Source organism: Haliotis asinina, chromosome 9, assembly GCF_037392515.1.
Source record: "Haliotis asinina isolate JCU_RB_2024 chromosome 9, JCU_Hal_asi_v2, whole genome shotgun sequence".
In the NCBI taxonomy this organism is placed as follows: domain Eukaryota; kingdom Metazoa; phylum Mollusca; class Gastropoda; order Lepetellida; family Haliotidae; genus Haliotis; species Haliotis asinina.
In genome coordinates this window covers 17533356-17558897 of record NC_090288.1, presented here as the reverse complement: position 1 = coordinate 17558897, position 25542 = coordinate 17533356, and the positions used below count along the sequence as shown (strand labels likewise).

Sequence of the window (25542 nt, the reverse complement as noted above, 5' to 3'; positions counted from 1 at the left end):
ACATTTATTGCCAGTGTAACAGGATTATTCAAGTTATATTGTGAAGACATTTTGTCCCTCACAAACATGAGGTACACACTTGACACGAGGTATAATGCTTTCATGTAATCATTTTTATGTCTTGTTTTTGAGGTTTTTCAAAATTATTGAGATTGTTTTGATAGGTTAAAAAAGTACTCTTTTCAAAAGGCATACCTGGGTGTGAGGAAGTAAAGATGTATTTGCCTGGATTTTGGTTCAATCTTAATTGTTCATCTTTATATAAAAGTGGAGTGGAAGCTTTAATGGATGTATCTCTGTAATCTCTCAGTCAGATTGTGGTAAATTTATCGCTGAAGTGGTATACATTGTCTTAAGCTGTTGTTATATTTCAGTCCAGTGACAGACATCCGGAATGCGAGCATGTCCAATCGAACCAACCTGCGGCTGCAGCTGATGCGACAGCAGCTGATCGAGGAGGAGAAGCGAGAGACGGTGTTGTCATCTTCATTCAAGCCCTCCAGCGTCCCCTCAAAGACAATCGACATGCCGCCTGTCAGTGTCAACTCAACAGAAGTACCGCCACAAGTCTTAAGGGTAGGCACAATATAATATTAAAATCAGATAGTGGAAAATAATGGGAAAATTTAGGCTAGTTATATTGATTAATGCCTGACGACATTGATCAGTACATGCAGAGCAGCAGTTACTGGAATATGTTGGTGATCTGTTAGTTCTAATATACAGATATATTGCCAGCAATATCACAGCTGTTTGTGGAAGGTCAGAATTACTGATATCAGTGTAGGATATATAGGCAGATTTTGTAGACAGCTGTTATCCTGAATTATGGGGAAATGTGAAATAATTTAATAGTGATAGTGGTAGGTATTCAGCAGTGTCATCACTGTCCACAGAGCATTGAAATATACATTGTCCTTTCATCTTGTTGGACATCTGCCTTTTGTTGCGTGCACAGAGGAAGACTGACGATATTACCTGACAAATATAATCTATGAACAAAAATTATATCCCTGGCCATCAAATACATTAATTTCTCAAGGATTGATCTATTTCATGATTTATATATTCTAGAAATGAAGTCAGATGTTTGTGTAGATTCATAGACCACAAAGAGACAATTATTAGAATTTGTCCAAATTGTTTAATAATTTGATGCCTTTAAACTGTTAAACATTATATACTTATATGGTATGGTGTGTTTCTGTAGCACATAACAGGTGTGTCTGGGTGAAAGTTAATTATCCCCTGCAACTCGTAGTGGTCGGGGGAGCTGTGTGTTGGGTTAAATTCCACTCTGCGGGCATCCGTCCATCCTTCTACATGTATCTTTTCTGGAGCAGGACTTAAAATACATTCAACGTTTCCTCGCCAAACTTGGCACATAGACAGATCTGGTGGCGAACTGGTGCCTTTTGGTAGTTTTGGTATTCTGAGTAAAATGTGTTTGCATTTCCATGGCAACAAGTTTGACTTCCACTGATATTGGTGGTAGTGATCTTTTCCGAAGCAGATCTTTGAAACCATTCTCTATTTCTTCACCATACTTGCATAAAAGGCGACTCAGCTTGTCGTAAGAGGCGACTAACGGGATCGGGTGGTCAGGCTCGCTGACTTGGTTGACGCATGTCATCGGTTCCCAATTGCGCAGATCGATGCTCATGTTGTTGATCACTGGATTGTCTGGTCCAGACTCGATTATTTACAGACCGCCGCCATATAGCTGGAATATTGCTAAGTGCGGCGTAAAACTAAACTCACTCACTCACCATACTTGGTACATAGGTAGATCTGGTGGTGTACTGGTGCCTTTTGGTAGTTTTGGAATTCTGAATAATATATTCTTTGCATCTCCATTGCAACAAGTTTGACATAGACTGACATTGGGGTGAGTTCTCTTTTACAGAGCAGACTTGGCACATAGCTTGGTCTAGAGTATTATGCTGTTGCGGGGGATATCAATGACTTTGTCTTCTTGTTAAGATTTGTCATATGATGAAATAAAGCAGCATAATGTAACAGTTAACTGTCTAGTTATGATGTGGAATTCATAAATACCTTATATGTTACTTCCTGTACTCCAAGCATGTACTGATGATATGAGTAGTGAGAGCAAGTCTTCCTGGAAATTTCTATTCTGGGTTACATGTCAGACATCATGGAGAACTTGATCAACAGCTGCTTCGAACTGTCGTAGTGAAACGTGCCATGTCAGAGCATGTATGCAGATTCACTTTGCATTGTAAATTTGAATAACATGAATACTTCGCATAAATAGAATAATGTTATAGAAAATAATGATATCTGGTTGTCTAGTTTAATGGAAACTATTAGTACTCCCATCTTCCCTCCGTCATTGATTGTGTACCATGATGAGACATTTGATAAACCCTCACTTCTGAAAGTGAAGGGATTTCCTGGATGTTTGATTGGATACCCTTGACCTTATCACCTTTGTTACAGTGTATTATGAGTACTATACTTTGTACACTTCTCTGTGATAATGTATTAATCACTTTGACCACAGTGCTCCCTCAAATGGCAGGAAGTAGCGGACGGAAGCAGGGGTGGCGTCTGCTTGAATTAGATCCCAGTGTTACGCATTGTCACTTGCTGTGCCTTGCACTGGTATATTGACTACATGCTGGGAATAAAATATTGCACTTTGGCAGATTGTTTCAAAATAACTACAAAATATGCCAACTGACAGCTATTTTACTGTAGAATGAAATTCTTAAATATGGCTTTCATGTGTGACCACTATCGTTTATCTCATTTGAAATTCACCATGTTACACAACTCCAATTGTTAACTACAGATGGGAACAGTGAGCTGTATTTTGTGCTTTAAACATACAGATTCTCTGGATCAATGCCAACACCAAGTTTTTAGTGGATGACATGTTTTACTTTTCCTTAAAACCAACTTTCAGACTCCCACTCTAGTGATGATGATGATGATGATGATGATGATGATGATGATGATGATGATGATGATGATGAATACTGGAATAGCCGTGCTAGGTCAAGCCACACCTGATAGTTAAGGATTTATCAGACTACAGATAGAGCGATGAATGGAGTGTAGACACTACTGCAGATGTTCCAGGACGGAGTGCGATTGTGGAGGTGACAAGACTTATCTGTGTTGCAGGTGGAGACCAATCTACAGTTCCCCACCAAATACCACATGCAGCAGAACAAGAAGCGACAGATTCAGATGTTCCTGAACCAGGGTCAGGTTCCAGTGACTGTGCAGTCCCTACCTGCTGTGTCCAGCACCTCTGCCCCAGGGGATCTGGGCTTCATAGGGAGTGCCCCAGCAGCAGACCCTGATAGCCCAATGTCCATGGGGCTCAGCAGTGTAGCTACCAGCACATCAGAGGTCAGTAGACAAAGTTTCATAACAGTAATTGCCAAACACCATAATATTTGTTCTGTAAAACAAGTGTATGTTGTATTTTCTTAATTTTTTTATGATAGTTTATGCAACAGTTGTTGTTTTTCAGGTGGACAACTTCCTGTCTGACATCATTAGCCTGGAGTCTGTGGATGCCTGTCTTGACAGTGACCTTACTCTCATTGAACCATCTCTTACTCAGATGTCATCAACAGTAAGTTCCTAAATAATGCACACTTTAGATCACCATCATGTACAAAAGTTAATAGTTCTTATTGTAATCAGCTAAACATGGGTCATACTCAACACCAGACAGAAGCCTAGATCAGGGAAAGATGAATGCGAAGAGATAGAATGATCTAGGAACTTACCCCTATGGAGAGAACAGCCTATTGGATACCAGAGTTATTGCTAGTGGGATAGGATAGTAATAGTGGGGTTGTCTCCCCTAGATGTCACCCTGATAGCCAGGTTGACAGTACATCCTATTTGATAGCCCAGTTATCACTATTGGGACAGGATAGTAATAGTGGGGGTTACCTCCCCTAGATGTCATTCCGATAGCCAGATGGAAAGAGCAGCCTACTGGATAGCCCAGTTATTTCTAGTGGGATATGACAGTAATCAGGGGGTTACCTCCCCTAGCTGGTGTTCTGAAAGGAGACAAATGGTGGCAGTTATGATACTGGCACAGATACATGATACTGAGATAAGTTTCAACAAACAGATAACAGATGCCTACACAAGTAGTGCAAGTGATCCCACCACTTTGACCTGTTATTTATCGTCAGCTGATTGTAAACGTGCAATCTACTGACCTTATTTGACAGTACAAAAGGATCAATAAGATGAGGAATGTTTTACACATTGTCTGATAGCAGGCAACCCTTACCCTAAACGCTAGGTTGTCACCAGAAGTGTTGTAAGAAATGAAGTAGCACTATCTGATAACTACTGCACATCTGCAGGGCTTTGAAGGAATGTTTCATAACTACCAGTGATCATCTGATGGTGTAAAGTGTTGTTAGATTTCATGTTTGAGTCTGTCTATAACTTGTTCAGAGGCAAGATGAGCTGTCTATATTTGTACAATATTACAGCTTTTAAATAACATCTTTCCTGAATGCAGCAGTGCAATACTAAGCTGTTCTTTTTCTGTTATGGTCAATGCTTTAGCAACTAGGCTACCCTACCACCCTGATGATGATGATGATGATGATGATGATGATGTGTTCATTGTTTCAGATGCCTCAATCTCAGCTCCTTAATGCATACACAGTTGACTCAGCTAGTGCCAAATCCTCGTCATCATGCCCAGCAGCGTTCCGGAAAGAACAGGCCCCAAACTTCATCTCTGAAGATGATGAGAAGGCTTGGTATAAGGAGCGCCAGAAGAAAGATAACCACAACATGAGTAAGTACATATATAGTGTGCCACATTTTGCTTCTTGTGCTTGTGTAAATTCAGGTGACTGTTACCTCTTCTGCAATATTTCATGGTGTTCTTATTGTTTCTTCTCTTATGTTCATCCTTATTTAAAAACATCAAAATCATGCTTATTTGGAGGGGGTAATATTTGCAAGACAGTATGTTTCTTCTGTATTTAAAGTCATTTCCTGACAATGAAATCATTTTGTTGTTTCCAGTCGAAAGAAGGCGGCGGTTTAACATCAATGACAGGATCAAGGAGCTTGGAACCATGCTCCCTAGATCAAGTGATCCGTAAGTCGTCTCAGAGTTGTTTCCCCTTCACTGAATACACTCTCGCGCATCTGCATACGTTAATGGGTTAAAAATACAAGAACCATTAGCTATCATGGACTCCATTTCTTCAAGCAATAAATATATTTCTTTGATACAAAACATACTAAATGAAGGTCATCTTGTGTCAGTAACCTTATTGGTAGGTCTTCTGTCACAAAGATGGCAGAAGCTGCAGCCCACAAACAGTTACATATTCAAGAACCTGTGCTAGCAAATTACAGTAGGGAACTCTTGTCAGCTAATTTTGTGTTATTATGCTGCTGTATTCAGGTAGCTTAGGTGCCTATTTGTGTCGTTACTTGTTAAGGATCCAGGATAGAATTGGTCTTCAGTAACTCATGCTTGTTGTTGGTGAATACATGTTGTCGTATCCCAAATACGTAGATCGATTCTCATGACATTGATCACTGGATTGTCTGGTCAAAACTCGATTATTTACGGACTGCCTCCATGTAGTTAGAACATTGCTGAGTGTGACATTGAACAACGAAGCAAGCATCCCGTGACCTGACTGGTCTTCTGTTTACAGAGACTTGAGACAGAACAAAGGGTCTATCTTGAAGGCCTCTGTGGAATATATTCGCAAGTTGAAGCGGGACCAGGAGAAGGTGCGTCAGCTGGAAGACCAGCGCAGACAGCTGGAGGCAGCCAACAGAAGATACATGCTCAAAGTACAGGTGAGTTGTCTCCCTTTGACCTTCACAGACAACCCGAGACACATCATGTGTGAAATTACAAGTTGAATGATTTTGCTTAATGAAAACTCCAGTCTATACATGTTTTTATTATTGATGGAATCAGTAATATTGTTTTACAGGCCACATATTTAATATTTATACTGGATATTGTGTTTTATTTCTTTAGTGGAAAGTCTGAGCTTAAGCCAAAGCCCACCTGAAGCCAACCCATAAATTGCATATTCCCCTTCTCTGTCTCATAACCTCAGACCTACTTGTGTTATTTTGAGTGGTCTAAATGTGTATGCTTAAGAGGATAAGTACACATACCTTAAAATGGTTTCCTTTTCTTGAAAAAAATCATTCACAGCTTCGGCATTTTTGTAATATTAACCAAGTTTGTTGTGAGATAGAGACAGGAGTATTAAAACCAGTCTCAAGCCAAAGCTTGAGAGTTGGCAGGTCTGAAGATTATGTGTATGCATGAATAAGGTTGGCCTGAATTTAAATTGATGCAATATATTTTGTGACACTAAATTTGACTTGAGCTGGTATTTCATTGTTTATGGGATCTTGTGTGCTCAACATCATCATGCAACATACCAATGCACACAGTCATTGATGGTCAACTCATAGGGGATGTTGTTGACAATGTGTGTAATGTCTTGTATATCTTCTTCCAGCAACTTGAGCTGTTGATGAAGGCACATGGAGTTTCCACAGGCTACACAGAAGACATGATGTCTCTTACCACAATGATACCTCCCAGTGCTGTCAACTTTCAGCCTAAACAGGAAATGGACCAGTCTGACATGTTTTCATCAACACCTACCAACAGTTTGATTGAGGAAGAAGACTCACCCGTCAGTGGAGACCCGATGATGATGTCAGCACCAGTCAGTCCTTCTCTCGGCATGGAGGAAGATTCAGACTTCTTGTGAATGTGTTGAGACAAGGGAGACAACTCCTTTTGTCTTTGTTAACTGTGGACTATTTCGTCTTGCGAAAAAAAGCTTTACAAGTCTCTACAATGATGAAGAACTTAAGATTCAAGTCAACAAACCATTTTCATCATCAGGATTGAAATGACTTCACCCTTCTTTGCATCATTCATCACAGTGACTCAGAGCAAATTATTGCAAATTGAAAATCAGTTATATGTACAGCTACCAGCAAAATGATCAAACGAGAGAGAAAAACTTTTGATTGGCCAACAGACATATTTTGACATATTCTGTGCAATAGTTGGACAGAGATTTCCTCGAAGTTTAAGAAGATTGGTAGACAGCCCGGTTCAAGGGTCTAACTCAAGTTTGTGGTCCCTGCTATGTAGAACTTTGATCACCAGAATATATTTTCATCTGAACTGTTAGACAAGCATGTGTTGCATGCGTTTTCACTCAAGAAGTTTTGGTGAAAGAAACCTGGGTTGTTTACAGGGGGTTCTTTGTTCCAGGAGAATTTGGATGGCATTTGGTGCAAAGAAGTGCAAAATTTCCAAAGGTGACAATACAGTGGATGTAGAGCTACATATGACCTGTGACCTTGAACTTGACTATTATGCAAATGTGCCACAAATGACTACTGCATCAGTTGTGGTCTACCCATTGAAAGCACTATGGTGGTGTGATGGTAGTATGCCTGCTCAAACAGGGTGTCCTGAAGAGTGACTATGAGGAAATACTAAAGGGAACCACACCTGACAAAGGTGATTGTGATGGTTGGGCCTACAAGGACAGTTGGTAGAAGGGAAACCATTCCAGTGTTTTATATAGTTTATGTAGTAGAGGAATATTCGACTTCTATGAAATGTAAATATGTAAATAATTACATAATACAGTCCTGTGTACATATCAAATATATCCATGTTAAGACTTGTGCCACTTCATATGTTTCTGTGGCCGACTCAATTATGTCCTGAAGGTCGAAAACTGTTTTCTTATATCAAAACTTTCTAAGTGTTGGAGTGTTGAACGTGTTGAAGATTCTCTTGACAGGAGGGGGGATGTTTCATTTTCTGGATTACAAGAGATTCTCATCACTGAGCATTATTCCAGTAAAGACATCTGATTGACATGAGGGATTTCAGTCTCAAAATGATGATCTTTCTGGCCTCACATGGAAATAGAGAAAATTGGCAAAGTATTTTTGATGAGATGTTTAACAATACACTGTGCTCCCAATTTGAAGCATAAAAGCAAATTATTGCAAATACATAGTTATACAAATGTAAGTTTATCTTCTGTAATCAGGGTTAAAGTGAATGCCAAAATTGTTTTTGTTTCTTACCTAACAACTTGTCAGTTTGTTTCCAAAGACAATTTATTGTAAAATATTCATTGGCCAGTTTAACAGTGTTTGCCATATTCTGTATTGTATTTGAAATAGTTTTGAACAATTTTTGTAAGTTCATTGTTTTGGGAGGCAGTTTCAGTATTGTGGCAGTTATCCAGTGATATTTTAACTTGAACATGAATTCATTCATGAAAAGGCATAAAACACATTACGTTGTCATCAGGTTGATTGTGGATTTACAATTTCTTTTCTTTTTATAATTAGCTCCTTGTCGTAAAATAGTTAACCAGACATAAAGTTAGTCTGTCTATAAAGTGATTTGTTAATATGGAGGAAGTAGGTTCATCCACAAAAGTCAATTTAACTGGAGTGAGGCCATTTTTCTTGTAATGAAGTGATGCATCAGTGGAGAAGAAAATGTTATCTCGGGATGTCAAGTCTCAGGAGAGATGAAGCAGACATCTCAATATTAGTTGCATCTCTGTAGGACAGGCGTCAACTCGTGAGAATGTGAAGGATTTGCATAGACTGCAACTAGTACTGTAATCCCTCCTTTGGAAGTGAAGAGAGACTGCTTCAGTTTCAGACAGGAACAGTATATATTGTAAGGTTAAAAATAAACTTGTTTTCATGTTAAGGTTTTTGTTAAGCACAAAGGAGTGTGTGTAAATGGCATAATTCAGTTTTATTGTGTATAGTTATGAAAACCAGGTTTTTTTAAAGAAATGCAGAAAAGCAATACACTTTTTTTTCTTTTTTTTTTTGGGAAACGCAAAGAAAGAAAATAAAAGAAATGTCAATCATATTTAAGTGTTTGAATATACTTGATAGCAATGGTATAATAAATACACCTTGCACAACTAAGGTATCAGATTTCATTGACTTAACTCACACTTACAGATCTACATTGTTATCTAGTTAACTGAAAAAGTGCAAGGCCCATTTCATTCTCGGGCCCAAGGAGTGCACATACACTGATAATGTAATTAAACATTTGCACTTGCAACCCCAGCTGATTCTAAAGTAACCACATCTGCAGACTGACATACTTCAATCTCTGGGCTGACAAGAAATAATGTCACATGATTCAGGCAGAAGCTGCTGATTAGCCCAGACATCTACTTTCTATGACCAACATCTCCCTGCATTGCCTGATTTGTGACCTGTGTCTTCACCAGTACTTTGATCGTCGTGACATATTGATCTACATGCTGCTCTAAATAGGTACACAGGTCCATGTGTCACCAACAGTAGTTTGACTGGGCCAACATAATGATCTACAAGCTGCTCAAAATAGGCACGCAGGTCCAAGTGTCACCAATAGTTGTTTGATCAGGCCAGACTTGATGGTCTACAAGCTGCTCACAATAGGCACACAGGTCCATGTGTCACTACCAGTAGTTTGACTGGGCCAGTCTGATGGTCTACAAGCTGCCCACAATAGGTACACAGATCCATGTGTCACCACCAGTAGTTTAATCAGGTTGACATGATGATCTACAAGCTGCTCTAAATAGGTACAAAGGTCCATGTGTCACTACCAGTAGTTTGACTGGGCCAGTCTGATGATCTACAAGCTGCCCACAATAGGTACACAGGTCCATGTGTCACTACCAGTAGTTTGACTGGGCCAGTCTGATGGTCTACAAGCTGCCCACAATAGGTACACAGATCCATGTGTCACCACCAGTAGTTTGATCAGGTTGACATGATGATCTACAAGCTGCTCTAAATAGGTACAAAGGTCCATGTGTCACTACCAGTAGTTTGACTGGGCCAGTCTGATGATCTACAAGCTGCCCACAATAGGTACACAGGTCCATGTGTCACCACCAGTAGTTTGACTGGGCCAGTCTGATGGTCTACAAGCTGCCCACAATAGGTACACAGATCCATGTGTCACCACCAGTAGTTTGATCAGGTTGACATGATGATCTACAAGCTGCTCTAAATAGGTACAAAGGTCCATGTGTCACTACCAGTAGTGTGACTGGGCCAGTCTGATGGTCTACAAGCTTCCCACAATAGGCACACAGGTCCATGTGTCACCACCAGTAGTTTGATCAGGGCAGACATGACGGTCTACAGACTGCCACGAATTGGCACACAGGTCCATGTGTCACCACCAGTCGTTTGTTTTGGCCAACATGTGTGCATGATGGTCTACAGGCTGTGGAAAATGTAGCAATAGTATCAGGACAATACAACCTGCTTGTTAAATACCATCCACAGTAGGAAAGCCCCTGGGTTTGATATTCACCATTCTGTGAGCTGCTGAAGTGTACCTGAATAATTCAGCTCAGTATCTAAGGAACATAAAAACTCCTATTTCAAAACAGAACATGTGAATCAGAAGTTTGTGTTTTTTTTTTATATTGCACTCACCAATATTTCAGCTAAAAAGAACTGAGTCCAAACAATCCAGTGATCAACAGCATGGCCATTGATGCACGCAACTTGGAGACAACATGCTTCAACCAAGTCAGCATGTCTGACCTGTGACCCAGTCCTGTTTGTGACAAGCATGTGTTGCTGCAAAACAGTTTGTATGCATATCTACACAGGTTACTGATACGTGTTGAAGTCTTCAAACCCAACATGCTATGAGTTCACTAAAGATCACAATAACACCACATGTTACAAAAAAAGTTGTTTATTAAGCATAAAATTAAATTTGTACATGTAAAAAGTCTCTGAAGAGTTTGGCACCAGATTCTAAGGCATATTTATAGTCTGAGTATAGAATATATTAGTTTACTAACTACAGTGGAGGTAAGGTATCTAAATAACAGTAACAAGGCACATTGAGAAGGTTCAGGGAAAGGAAAGAGGCTAATGTAGCAGTTCCTATGTCTAAACATCTTGGGGTCAATCTGAAGCGATACTTGCACAGATTATTCTCTTGGACTGGGAAGGATTTGGAGTGTTTTGCCAATCTTTTGAAATCAATTTCCATTGGTCGCAAATGACATAAATGAAAATGTGTGACAACTCCTATGGAGGCACAAATAAACCCCAAACGTTGTCATTTTAAACGAATGTGAAGTGATCATATGTGAATCCATAGACATTTCTCTCTGGTCCTGCATCTTGAAGCAACAACTTGGAAAGAAGTGTGAGAAATAATTTCACTTCAAACAATGGACACTAAATTGAACCAAGCAGGCTTGCCTGGAGGCACAATGAGGATGAATGTGCACTACCATAACACTGCAACAGACTATATTTAAGTTTGAATGCTATAATTCCTTTCACCACTGTACAAAGATGAAACTGTAAATTACATACATATTAAATAAGTTAAAAACATATTCAAAAACATGCCTTATAAGTACAGATAGGAATGAACACATTTTAAGATTAGTAAAAATAAATAAATATGTTGAGAAAATAATGATGACTGTCTTGTTACCATGAAAAAAATTCACAAATGCATTTGTTAAGAATGTATCTGCCCTTATAGACGAGCTTGCTTGCTGCATGAGGGATGAACAGACCAAGCATATAAACATCTTCCACTAGCATCTATTGAGTAAATATATGATCTTCCATAGCAAGACAAAACCAAAGCTCTACAACATGTGGTTATAACAGAGAACAATGGAAGAAAATATTACTAAATATCACAGAATGCTTCACTTCAGTCCTACAAACTGAAGAAATACAGTCATCCACAGCACCTACAAACATGCACTTGCCCAAATAATTCACTTGGGTACTAATACCATAAAGGAATACATTTGCCTTAATACAAAATTAAGGTCTATTTTATTTCCTTATATATCACTTGTCTTTTCAGGCCATTTACTGAAATCTTTCGAGCCGGCATGCTGCAGAAGACAGGAAAACTCTAACCCATAATGATGGGATCCAGGCCAGTAATTATATTTATACTGAATATTTATATGGAACATATTCTTTACTAGGAGTGAAACATGACAATCCGGTAGTAGTAGAACCTTGGTATTTTGATTTTTTTGTGGTAAACAGTAATGCAATCTAAAAAAATCGTATTTTTGATTTTCATACCGTCATTCTATCAACCTTTTCCAATATTCAAGAAATCGAATAATTTAGTCAAAACCCATGCATTTCTTTGCTTAACAGCCACTATTTTCCTGGTAGTAAGTGCTCATATACCGAAACGAAACAGACCGAACCAAAACAGGCCCAATCAAAGGCCTTGTACTACAACATGTACAATAATCTGGTAAAGCGTACCATTTCACCTTTACTGTTTAAGAACAAAGTTTGGTTTTTCTATGTTTGGACAAGCATTTGACTGTATTTCCTCAGGTCATCTACACTGAGAGAAACCACCGCACACAGATCTACTACACCCACAGGTACTGGCTACATCCTCAAAATGACTGGGTTCAGGAACAATACACATTTTCACCTCGTTTGCATGACTGATCTGATGCTGGAACCTCATCCACAAGGAATTTCCTGTATGTATGTGCTACCACAACACCAGCTCTCCCATCATGATCTGCCCGATCACAACCATGGAGGTCCCCACAGGTTGACAATCATGGAGGTCCTCATGCTTGGCAATCACAGAGGTCCTCACAGGCTGGCACTCATGGGGGTCCCCACAGGTTGTCAGTCATGGAGGTCCTCATATGTTGGCAATCATGGAACTCCTTATATGTTAGCAATTATGGAGAGATTCGCAGATCGGCTATTACAGATATCCTCGCTGGTTGGCAATCATGGAGATCCTCACAGAGAGGCCATCACAAAGATCACCACAGATTGGCAACCAAGGAAGCCTTCACTGGTTGGCAATCTTGGAGGAACTCACAGAGAGGCCATCACAAAGATCACCACAGATTGGCAACCAAGGAAGCCTTCACTGGTTGGCAATCTTGGAGGAACTCACAGAGAGGCCATCACAAAGATCACCACAGATTGGCAACCAAGGAAGCCTTCACTGGTTGGCAATCTTGGAGGAACTCACAGAGAGGCCATCACAAAGATCACCACAGATTGGCAACCAAGTAAGCCATCACTGGTTGGCAATCATGGAGATCCTCACAGAGAGGCCATCACAAAGATCACCACAGATTGGCAACCAAGGAAGCCTTCACTGGTTGGCAATCTTGGAGGAACTCACAGAGAGGCCATCACAAAGATCACCACAGATTGGCAACCAAGTAAGCCTTCACTGGTTGGCAATCATGGAGATCCTCACAGAGAGGCCATCACAAAGATCACCACAGATTGGCAACCAAGGAAGCCTTCACTGGTTGGCAATCTTGGAGGAACTCACAGAGAGGCCATCACAAAGATCACCACAGATTGGCAACCAAGGAAGCCTTCACTGGTTGGCAATCTTGGAGGAACTCACAGAGAGGCCATCACAAAGATCACCACAGATTGGCAACCAAGGAAGCCTTCACTGGTTGGCAATCTTGGAGGAACTCACAGAGAGGCCATCACAAAGATCACCACAGATTGGCAACCAAGGAAGCCTTCACTGGTTGGCAATCTTGGAGGAACTCACAGAGAGGCCATCACAAAAATCACCACAGATTGGCAACCAAGGAAGCCTTCACTGGTTGGCAATCATGGAGATCCTCACAGAGAGGCCATCACAAAGATCACCACAGATTGGCAACCAAGGAAGCCTTCACTGGTTGGCAATCTTGGAGGAACTCACAGGTTGGTAATCACAGAAGTTCTAATATGTAAGAAATAATGGTAATGCAGATGACATGAAATAATTTTAAAATGCCACATCTGCATAAAACAAATGCAGTACCTCAGGTTCCATGAAAAATGTCACAGTTGCAATGAAAACATGTTGTACATCTCCAGCCAATTGCAGGCAGACTAAGTAACAAGGAAATAACACTCAAGGAAATCTATGTACATGGAGAGTTTGTGCTTGACACTGAGGCCATCGGACCCATAGAAATGCTGATGGTGAAAGGCAACGCCAATAAACACGAGTATCCATCCCTACAAACTGGGGAAGGCACAACGTGAAGAGTGCTGGTAAATCAGTGACGCTGCTAAAGGAAGAATAAATGCAGAAATATCAATATTCCCCTCCTCTGATGCAAGAGTTCACTGGTCACTTTTTCAAATGATGAATTCTTTGCTTCACCTGGTACATACAGATTGTGTGCTCTCTGAGCAAAGTGATTTTCAAACATGTTCTGATTAATCTGAGGTACCAACTGTGTAAAGACTCCAGTGAGTATCATGTATAGTAACCAACTGCAAATTGCGTAATATATTAAAAAATATTTCTTCTATTTTTCATAACAAAGAGGTCAGACACATGACACTCTGCAACACATTTTTAAGGCAGTGAGTTTGACAATGTCCACTGACCATACCTGTTCTTATATTTATCTCACTGGCAAGGAGATGTTCTTAGTCAGACATGCTTGATGTATCTCATAAACCAATTTCTTTATGATGTTCAACACGTCGATCATTAAACTCTTGATAGAATGATGTTGATGATGTTTTAGTGAGTGAGTTTAGTTTTATGCCACAAATTGATGTTCACAACACCACCTCCAACATGATGACTCTTGACAGCAGAAATCTTGATGATGTTAAGTGGCAACACCTGTGTCTTGAATCCTACAAGCAGCAAGCTAATGATGAGCACAGACAATGCATCCACAAATATAACTATCAGTACAAGCTTGATGATGTCCACAGACTAGTCCTGCCTCCCAATGCATGCCCTTGTGTTCCCTGACACATTTGAACATCCAAATACAATCTTCACACACCGTTCCTTTAAACTATCCAATCCTATACTGACACTAACTCATAAATATATGTCAAACATTTTCACTGGTCACCACAATCAACCTTCAAAACATCCAATGACAGACAATGAAGCATTAAATGGTCCAATCAGTGATGGCCGATCAGTTTTGGGACATGTTCATGATGATGCCAGATGTTTGGCATAGGAGGCGTTGGGGTACATAATATGCCTCTGCCTGCACTCAGCGCTGCAGTAGAGCTTGCCCTCACGGAGGAGGAACTGGTTGTTCATAAGGCTGCGGCCACACAGACTACAGCTAAAGCAGTGTGGGCAGGCGTGCCAGTGGAGGTCGCCGTGGTTCATACCTGGGGAGTCAGCCGTGATGGGGCGCTGACAAGTATTGCACACCTGGAAGGAGACAACGGACAATATGAGGTTACAGTATGAAGTGACAATATGAGGCGACAACATGAGGTGACAGTATGAGGCGACAATATGAGATGACAATACTAGGTGAGAATATGAAGCAACAAGAGTCAACAGAAGATGACATATTCCCCGGCCCCCACATATTCGAAAGAAATATCATCTGAGAGTTACTTGATGTTTTGTTAGACTAAGTTCAAATCGTTTCAATGGAGATTGTGAAAATATAAATGCCATATATCTGTAAACAGCAAAATGCACCATTTAGAGATCTGTCTCATATATCTGCCAAGACCTGTTGAAAGATATCAAATGATTTTCGTGTTGTGCTGTGGAAACAAACTCCATTCCTCCATTTTGAGACCAAATCGTTTCCATGGAAACTGGGAAAAATAAAAATGCCAAAAATTTGTAAATAGCAAAAGCACCACTTTGGAGCCTTGCTCACATATCTGCCAAGCTTTGCAGAAAGAAGTTTTCAGGTTGTGATCTGGAAACAGAGCCCATCCCTCCCTTTTAAGACTAAGTATGAATTGTTTCCATGGAAACCCAGAAAATGATAAATCACCCAAATCTGCATATAGCAAAAGGAACCACTTTGAGGTCTGCCTCACATATATGTCAAGTTTTGCTGAAACAAATTAAGAAGTTTTCGAGCTGACACTGCTCCGGAAACGAAGCCAAGCCCTCTCTTTTGAGACTAAGTCTGAATCTTTTCAGACACACACACACACACCCTCCCTCCTGCATATGAAAAAGATCAGTGGGCAATAACATTGGTAACATTCCCTCTTATTCCTATTTTAAACTATAACAACTCATTACTCCTCCGTCCTGGGTATCCAGGTTTTCCATCCAAGCCCTACTGCTGATGTGATGTGTCATTTCCTCACAACTCACAGCTTCAATGTACTCATGATCAGGATGGCATACATTAGTCGGTGAAAAAATCCAAATGGTGAAATGATTATCCAAATATCAGAAGTGTATCCCTATTTGCCAAAGATCAACAGATGTTATCACATAACATTAAGCCTTCCATGACAATACGTCCCTGGTATGTAAGCCCCTATATCAATATTTGTGGGACATTTACATCAGAAACCTGATAAGAAGTAATCTCTCTTAGTCTTTACAGCCTCAAGTGTTGTGTGGTGACTCAAGAGGAGAATAACTCATTGGTGCCCCACTCGTGTTGTCAGGGCAGACCTGTGAAGATCTATGATAGAATTGATGTTCATCAACCCATGCTTGTCATAAGAGACTATGAGGATCGGGTGGTCAGGCTTGTTGACTTGGTTGACATATATCATCATATCCCAGTTGAGTAGATTGATGCTTATGCTGTTGATCACTGGACTGTCTGGTCCATACTTGATTGTTTACAGACCAAAGACATAAAGTTGGAATATTGCTGAGTGTGTTGTAACACCTCACTCACTCACTCACTCACTCACTCACCCATCCACTCACTGTCAGTAGCAACTGGGAATAGGATTGCCCTGACTGATGGTGTAAAGGATGGCAAGTCTTCCTCAAAGAGGTCAAAATGGATCAGACAATCAGGTGAATCATGTCATACTCATAACATCAACCACTGGCCAGATTCAATATTACACATCATAATCATGACTTGAATCATTCTAAACTGTTGATAGTATTTCCAGAGACAATATCATAGATATCATATTCTATCATACAATGGAGAGCGTCCTAAACAAGATAAAGCCAAGAGATATTTTCTGTATCCGATGGGGGTCATATACAGACACTGATGCAAATTGGACAGGTCATATGCAGCTATTACAGACTTTAAACTAACATGGCATCAGGTGTTGGCAAACATGTCCATATTGACAGTACAGGTTACAGTACTGTCACTGCTTTGATCTAAGAAAATTCATGTTCGGTAATAATGGGTGGAGTGAATTATAAAGTGAACTTAGAAAACATGGGTTACAAAGACAACACCACCAGGTTCCTGACTGACTGTCAGTATTAGTGAACAGACGGTACAGGAACAAAGGAGCAGAATGTCGCACGAACTTTAAGAGTATTTGTTGGTCAAAGGTTAATTGAAGGTTTCTGAACTTCCACAAAAGTTAATATCATCACGTTTGTAACGTAACATATTACTACACACATATTTATGATGTCATAGAAATCTATGCACATTCCATGAAGTTTAGTTTCATGATTTGTGGCAGTTGAAATAGCTTTTTGTAAATATTTTACAGTAAGAATGACATTGTATGATAAACTGGTTATCAAACTTGTCTGTTCTGGTATGGTTAATATCTTGCAGTGAGTGAGTGAGTGGGTGAGTGAGTGAGTGGGTGAGTGGGTGAGTGAGTGAGTGAGTGAGTGAGTGAGTGAGTGAGTGAGTGAGTGAGTGAGTGAGTGAGTTTTTACACTGCACTCAGTAATACTCTAGCTATATGGTGGCGGCCTGCAAATAATCGAGTCTGGACCAGACAATCCAGTGATCAACAACATGAGCTGATGACACGAGTCAACCAAGTCAGCGAGCCTGACTACCCGATCCTGTTAGTCACCTCTTACAACAAGCATAGTCACCTTTTATGGCAAGCATGGGTTGCTGAAGGCCTATTCTACCCTGGACCTTCACAGGTCCCTGCGATAGCAGCTAACACTAGCTCACTAAAGACAATGTTTATTCCTAATGCAGGATGTTAACTTCCCCAAGACACACTTGCATAATAACCTATATATATGGTCTCTAATATTTTCATGTCTTATCCTTTAAAATATCTACTGAGCCCCAACCTTGCTGAAGATCCTGTCGAAGCACAGGATGCAGTATGGGTTGTTGTTCTTGGCAATGTAACGCTGCCCGGCAAGTGGTGAGTCACAGTACCAGCAGCAGAAGTGATGGACGTGCCATGACCGATTCTCTGCTTGTGTATATTCACGTGCAAATATCAACTGAAAATGAAAATACCCTTGCCTCATCAGTTAACTAGAATGTTCACAAAGTCTCCATTAATCATCATCATCATCATCATCATCATCATCATCATCATCATCATCATCATATTTAGTTTCTAGTAAAAAACGTTCATGCCATTCACTACATATAAACGAATATACATCATGTGTCAATAACCGCAAAGTAATATCTCATAATTTAGTAATGATATCTCATTTTTTAATGACCCTCCCCAAACCATGAAAAGTTTTCATAACCTGTGCTCACTAATATAAGATGAGACTGCTATGACACTGACTGTCGCCCCTACCTCATCACAGGCATCACACCGGGGGTACATAAGGTCGGCGTAGTGGCGGCCGCAGTAGACTTCTCCACTCTTGTAGAAGTAGATATTGTCCACGAGCAGCTCCTTACATGTCGTACAGTTGAAACACTGCGGGTGCCAGCACTCTCCAGGGAGGCGCCCCGCCCACACCGCCACCATTTTCGACTCCATTGACAGCTTACACGAATGACATCGCTGAAAAGTAAATATGCCATTCAGAGACTGATATAGTGTGAGTGAGTCAGATCGGATCTACTGTCAACTTGTCAACTTAATGTTTGAGGAAACCTTTAGGGAAGCAGCATAATGTTAAAACTTTCGAAAAGCCCACAAGCGCAGGTGAGGTGCTGACAAATCTACAGTCCATTTACCTCTATATATTTTGTTGCAATGAAAACAGAAATCAAAAAAGCAGTCATAAAATCCTCCCTCCACCCACAGACCATATTTGATATTTATTTATTGTGTATCATTCCGTCAAGAAACAGTAGCAGTATACCATAAACTACAAATACGAACATTACAGTAGTTACAGACATATTGAAATACAGATACATAAATGATCTACATTACAACAGGCTATCATATGCAGTTTAGTAAAATGGAAGCAATATGAGGCAATATACAGGATTCATTAGAAATTTGAAATAACAGAGCCTCTGCTAAAAATACATGGTTTACTTTTACATTCATAACTTTCATTAGATATTTCACTTAGATATGAACCTTACTGCTAAAGCAGCAAATTTTATTCATAGAATAGTATACAGTGTAACACACACATATAGTCACTATTTATTTGTCATCATCATCTCAAGGAAACCTACAAGTTAAGAGTCTCAATAAATGCCCTGTAAAAAGTTGAGAATTTTTAAAATAATTTTTAAGACATAATAGTAGTTATTTCATAAATGTTAACATTATTTCTTCAGGTTTGTGAAATAAAAGAAACACATGATAAACAAATCAAGAAACTCTATCTCCCTCATGTTGTGCCTCTCATAATGAGGACCACCCTGTACTATCAGTGTGTTTATCAGAGTTTTGACATCTCCAGACATGTCAGGCATCAGATCTGTTGAAAGGTCAAATATATGCTCACCATGCAAACTGTAGCTCTATATTTCTATTGTCTCTGTTTATGATATCTCTTTTCCACACATAAACTGCTTATCACTCTCCCATCTATTGTTATTGACAAGACTTGACACTGGACTCTGTCAATCACAGATATGGAAAGATTACCAGGGATTGGTACACATGATATGAGAGTTTATCCCTTTTGTAAATGATACAGAAAGATTAGTGTGGGCACATATTATGATTATTGTTGATGTATTTACACAACAAATTTAAGTAAATGTGACCCAGATACTTTAGGCAGCTGATGATATATATATATAGAAGAGATCAAAGGTCTTTCAGAACTTGTGTTAATGCACAAGCTTGTGTGTGAAACAAAGGGTAGATGCACTTAGTATACAACATTTGTTGTGTGAGATGAAAGGACTTTGTGTGAAAGCCTCAATTATATATTCTGCATATTTTTCTTAAATATTTAGACATCACCAACACTGTCCTTGTTTCACAGACGAACTAACATTAAACTGAATCAAATTATATTGGTTATGATTATTATGTAGCAAATTATAGTTGTTAATATTTGTTAATAGACCCAAACAGACCAATACCTTAGAATTACACCTGTAGTTTGTACCAGGAATTTTCACTAAGGAATATCTAACAAGTGGCAAGAACAAAAAAACATGTTTGTTCATTATAAGTTCATGACACTTGTGATCATTATAAACATTGTTTACAGAATTATATAACAGATACTGTCCCAATCTTAACATTATGAATAATAGTGTTGTTTTATTATTTGTATCACCTTGGTCACTGAGACCTTTGACCCTTGTAGTTTATTGGCAGCAGCTTTATAATAGTAGCTAGCAGTCAGCCAGGCATGCCTTTGAAAAATAATACACTTTAGATTTAATTCTAAAATGTATACTTGTAGATTTTACATCTCATGTATAATTACAGGGTTCTGATTGGTTGAAACCATTTTGAACCAAAACACACTTTGATATTCTTAACAGCTGAAACCTGATGTCCAACTGAGTTCTGAATGTGAGCAATGTCAAATATGATAATGACTCTTTCCAAGAATATCTTTCTTATACCTACCAGTACCTATAAAACAACTCCCAGACAATGACATATTGCTACCATTTTCAGCACACATCCTCCATGGAGTTCCCTCCCAGGGTGATCAACAACACAAAGCAGTTATGTCATACACACAAATCACTCTGGTGATATAGGGGTTAGGAGTGTTTCTGGTCTCTGTCAATGACACAAAAGTCTTTAGAATTTTGTTGCCATAGACATCTTTTTCAAGAACAGCCAATCTAAGAATCCAGGACTCTTTTATCTTTCAACCTTTGAGAAAAAATCAAAATGAAAAAGGTTGAAGGATCAGATTTCAAAGGAAAGGTTGTTTGGTTGGCAAAGTCTTAATTTTCACATAATTATCTAAAAGAAAATCCAGCTTGGAAAATACTCACCATGAAATTAACCGCAAGTTTTTCAGAAGACTTAGCAAGGATCATTAGATGATACATTTTGTAGACTGAAGTTGATAACAAGTAGTGGATGATTGTGTGTATTCCTATTACATTCCTATTTACACCCTATTTACCTACGTCAGCTCCTCATCACATCCATCCATCTACGTCAAATCTACATCACATCTACAGTCACCACAGCTCCACCACTCTGGCGTATTTTGGGCCATCTCTAAGCCATGACACCATAATCTTTATGTTTTATTAGTTACATAATATTTCCCTAAACCTACTTCAATATGATATACTTCAAGGTGCACTTCTAGTTCTGTACGTGTTTTGAAGTCCCTCAGTGCTGCGATCAGACATTCCATACAGGTTGTGACTGCATATGAATTGCACATGAAAACACACTGAACATTCTCAGGAGGGGATGCACTTCTACATGTTCCATGTGTGTTCTCCTTGAAGCAGCTAGTAATGCTGAGCGCACCTGCACTATATTCAGAACACCTCCAGTCTGGCTACAACACCAGGGCAGGCATGGAACTTTCAGGGTTATAGAGTTTAGAGTTGTTTTGAATACCTGTAAGCCCATCATAATTTGATAAAAAATTGGTTGGTGTCCTACACATTATTCAGTACATCAGACCATGTCATCTGTTCTCGTTGCTGCTGATCCCATAATCAATAACACGTTTCCAGGTGCCCACATTTGTGAAATATATTTCAATGATTTTTCCAGACAAATATTGCTTTTTCCAGATGCAACAATATATCTCATAGGGTATTTTGATACCTTTAAACATATATTACTGTGTCTGAAATAAAACACTATCTTAAATACATCCTCCCATCTCCCCTCACAGATGTCCATTGTTCTTGGAATTATTACAAAAAACAATAATCATAAATAACTACCTCAGCTATTCCTTACCACTTAAAAAAAAGGTATCATATTGTTTGTTGATTCATGAAGAGCAAATTAAAAAAGATGTACCAGTAATGATATCACAGATATTGCCACCTGCTACACATCCACAGTGTATACATCAACAGCTTGAAATAATGTGTGAATCCTAGAAGACAAACAGGACCTAACCAAACTCTGCAACTGGAAACCACTGTCAATAACTCTATACAGAGACTGGCAAATATTTCCAGGCTATTTTCACGTGAACTAGTTCTATACATAGGCTGCAAGTGAGAGCTAAGATGAAACCACATTCTAAATTCTCCACTGATGTAAACTATGATAGAGATGTGCTATCTTTGGCTAGAGATACGTTGTCAGAAGGAATGGCTTATTTTTAACACCGACTAGAGTTTAGGGCAATACTAGATACTTGTAAAGATAAAGATGCAGGTGTTTTTACAAGAGACGTGGAGTTGTGATAACCAGCATATGCTGTTCTTAATGAGTGAAGCAGCAAGTTCTTGTGAAGGTTTAAGTGATTATTTTGACTTAGCTTTATATATTTCATGAAATAATTTGTGTTTTGCAGGGCAGAACGGTACAGTATTCCCGGCATGACTACATGCATAACCTGCTCCAACATGTATAGATATAGCATACTCGCTTCATCATGTGTATATACCTCTGTATACTTACTTCATCATGTGTATATACCTCTGTATACTCACTTCATCATGTGATTATACCTGTGTCTCACTTCATCATGTGACTATACCTGTGTCTCACTTCATCATGTGAATATACCTGTGTCTCACTTCATCATGTGATTATACCATCATGTGACTATAGTTTCTCACTTCATCATGTGTATATAGTATTCCCAGAAATTATTGAGAATCATGTTGCGTCATGTAACTCATTACGTTTATTAACTTTGGGCGTTTTACTTACATAAACATGTTAAAACATCATCCTTTTACAGTCTCAGTCTTGTTTTAGTACTTTGTTAGACCTCCTCGCTCTGCAATGCATGCCTGAATACGCCTAGGCACACTACCCATCAAAGTTTGTAGGTAATCGTGTGACAGGGTATCCCAATATTGGACCACCTCGGCCTTCATATCTTCAATATTTCTCAGTCCCTTTTGGTTTATTCTGTCCTTCATGACTCCCCACACATTCTCAATTGGGTTTAGGTCTGGGCTGTAACTTTCTCAGTCTAAAACTTGAACATTTTCGCCCGACAACCACTGTTTTGTGTAGCGCGCAGTGTGTTTTGGGTCATTATCATGCTGGAAAATCCAATCATCTTCATACAGTGTTTGTGCTGTCGGAAGAAGGTGACCATTTAGAATGTCAACGTATCTTTCTTTTGTCAAGTTTCCCGTGAAAACACACAATGGCGTCACTCCGCGAGCCGATATGCCACCCCACATGTGAAACTTCGGGCTATGTTTTGGTCGCTGGTAGATAGGTTTGACAGTATCTTTGGTCCAAATTTTCACACAATTAGGGAAAAGCCAAACAGAGCTTTCATCCGAAAAGAAAACATTATCCCAATCTTGATTTTCATGAGCCCGACACCAGTTTAAACGTTTTTCCTTTTGTGCATCTTTCATCAACAGCGAGGGAATTCCACGTTTTTTCACCCAATTAAGTCTTTGTAATTCCTGCCTAACTGTTTCATTGCATACCTGAGGACTTCCTCTGCTAATCATTTCATTTCTGATGTTCTCAACACTTTTCAATTTGCCCCTACTCACAATGTGCCCAATTCTTCGGCGATCCACAACACTGAATTTCCTAGGCCGACCTGCCCCTGCTTTGTGCTCTATCCCGGTTCCTGTTTGAATATTCTTCAAAGTTCTGTATACTGTAGACAGAGGAATACCATGTCTACAAGCTAACACTTTAGCATCAGCCTCACCCCTTTCAAAATCATCTAGAATGAGCTTTCTTTTCTCTCTTGCTGTAAATTCTGCCATGTCAACACAGGAAGCCGTCTGCTCAGACAAGGGAGATAACTCTTGACGTAATGAGCTGCCTTCTAAGCCTTCAAGAGTTGTCTCCCTTATTTAGTATGCTTAGTGCATAGTGAAAGCCCTTTTTCCAATCTTAGCATCATTAGAAAAAAAACCAAAGATTTTCGCAATAATTTCTGGGAACACTGTATATACCCCTATATACTCACTTCATCATGTGTAATACCTATCTATACCTACTTCATCATTTGTAATTCCTATGTACATCCCCTTCATCACATGTATATCCCTCTGTAAAGCACCTTCATAATGTGTATATACCTATGTATACCCCCTCATCATGTGCAAATACCTCTGCATACCCACAAATAAGTACATATCTGTGTATACACACTTCATCATGTGTCATCCTCGTTATAATGTGTTTACCTCAATGTTTCAGAGGTTGAATGTCTATGACTGTCAGAGTCTGTGACTGCCAGAGTCTGTGACTGTATATCCGTGAAGCAATAAAGTAGCCCAGAGTTACATTGGAAGTATAAAAAGATTTCCAAGCAAATACTCTCATAAGATCGTTTATCAGTTTCTCTAAAACATATAAAGAATCCAAAAGGTTCCCTGAAGATCAGCAGTGACATGCTTGTTACTGAGTAATGTGCAGACATTTCAATTATTCTCTAATCATTTCCTGAATTGCCCTACCAGAAAATCACATTTTCCTGTTTCTGACACGATCTGATATTGTGGTAAGTGTGTCAATCATGTAGAGGTCACATGGGGAAAGCCTCACCCATGCCATGGATGTGGACATGTTTCCCTACATCTCCAGCTAATGACATCCTGTGGGGCAGTAGTAGTGAGAGGAAATATAACAACTCCATCTTCACAACAGGTTCAGCAACACTGCTACTACTTTCCTCACAGCAGTTGATGACCAAAATGATGTGACAAACATTGTCATAACACATCTGACAAACACAGCTAAGATGATCTCCCATACATCTACACAGGAAGTAAAGGAGATATAATCTGCTGCTATGACTCACTGGATCAGGAGGCTGTAGTGGGTGTTGGAAAGATGTAGATATGTTTCATGCCTGGGATGGTGTGGATGTTCATGTGCGTTCATAAAACTTACACTGGACTCATGCCAGTCTGTTTCAGGGGAGGATCACTGATATACAGTTTATGAAATTGTTATTACACACTGTCAATATAATGAAATTTTCAAACAGAGCTTGCTAAACTTACTTCTCATAATCTAGAAATTGCTAAAGTCATGTATGGATGTAACTTGACACTGGCAATATGTGCATTGCTTTATACCATACAACAACTTTTTCAAGATAAATCTTGTCTATGACAAGAAACTAGTCTATATGTAGGTCCGATCTAGGAAAAAGAGGTTTGATCTGAGATGGAGAGGTGTGATCCAGGAAGGAGAATTGTGATCTAGAAATCAGAGGTGTGTTCTAGGATGGACAGGTGTGATCTA

At 39.4% G+C, this 25542-nt stretch overlaps 3 protein-coding genes across 5 annotated transcripts in view; 1 reads left to right on the top strand and 2 right to left on the bottom strand.

Annotated features, from left to right (window-relative positions):
- The window catches only part of LOC137295534 (microphthalmia-associated transcription factor-like), a 28415-nt gene extending 19418 nt beyond the window's left edge, over window positions 1–8997 (top strand). For 2 of the 3 annotated variants that reach the window (XM_067826916.1, XM_067826918.1), the window contains exons 2-8: window positions 375–576; window positions 3154–3384; window positions 3509–3613; window positions 4645–4813; window positions 5047–5122; window positions 5694–5841; window positions 6525–8996. In XM_067826916.1, the coding sequence (XP_067683017.1) occupies window positions 375–576; window positions 3154–3384; window positions 3509–3613; window positions 4645–4813; window positions 5047–5122; window positions 5694–5841; window positions 6525–6782 (1189 nt within the window). In that variant the 3' untranslated portion in view covers window positions 6783–8996. Of the gene's footprint in view, window positions 1–374; window positions 577–3153; window positions 3385–3508; window positions 3614–4644; window positions 4814–5046; window positions 5123–5693; window positions 5842–6524 lie in introns of all 3 variants that reach the window. The other variant, XM_067826917.1, reaches the window with a different exon arrangement.
- LOC137296579 (regulator of nonsense transcripts 2-like) overlaps window positions 1–24297 on the bottom strand; it is a 269128-nt gene extending 244831 nt beyond the window's left edge. The window contains exon 1 of the mRNA XM_067828385.1: window positions 24284–24297. The gene's annotated coding sequence lies outside the window, so the exon portion shown is untranslated. The remainder of the gene's footprint in view (window positions 1–24283) is intronic.
- The window catches only part of LOC137296582 (testin-like), a 65132-nt gene continuing 53992 nt past the window's right edge, over window positions 14403–25542 (bottom strand). The window contains exons 5-7 of the mRNA XM_067828396.1: window positions 18562–18774; window positions 18089–18247; window positions 14403–15283 (exon numbers count right to left, since the gene is read on the bottom strand). Coding sequence (XP_067684497.1) covers window positions 15053–15283; window positions 18089–18247; window positions 18562–18774 — 603 coding nt within the window. The 3' untranslated portion in view covers window positions 14403–15052. The remainder of the gene's footprint in view (window positions 15284–18088; window positions 18248–18561; window positions 18775–25542) is intronic.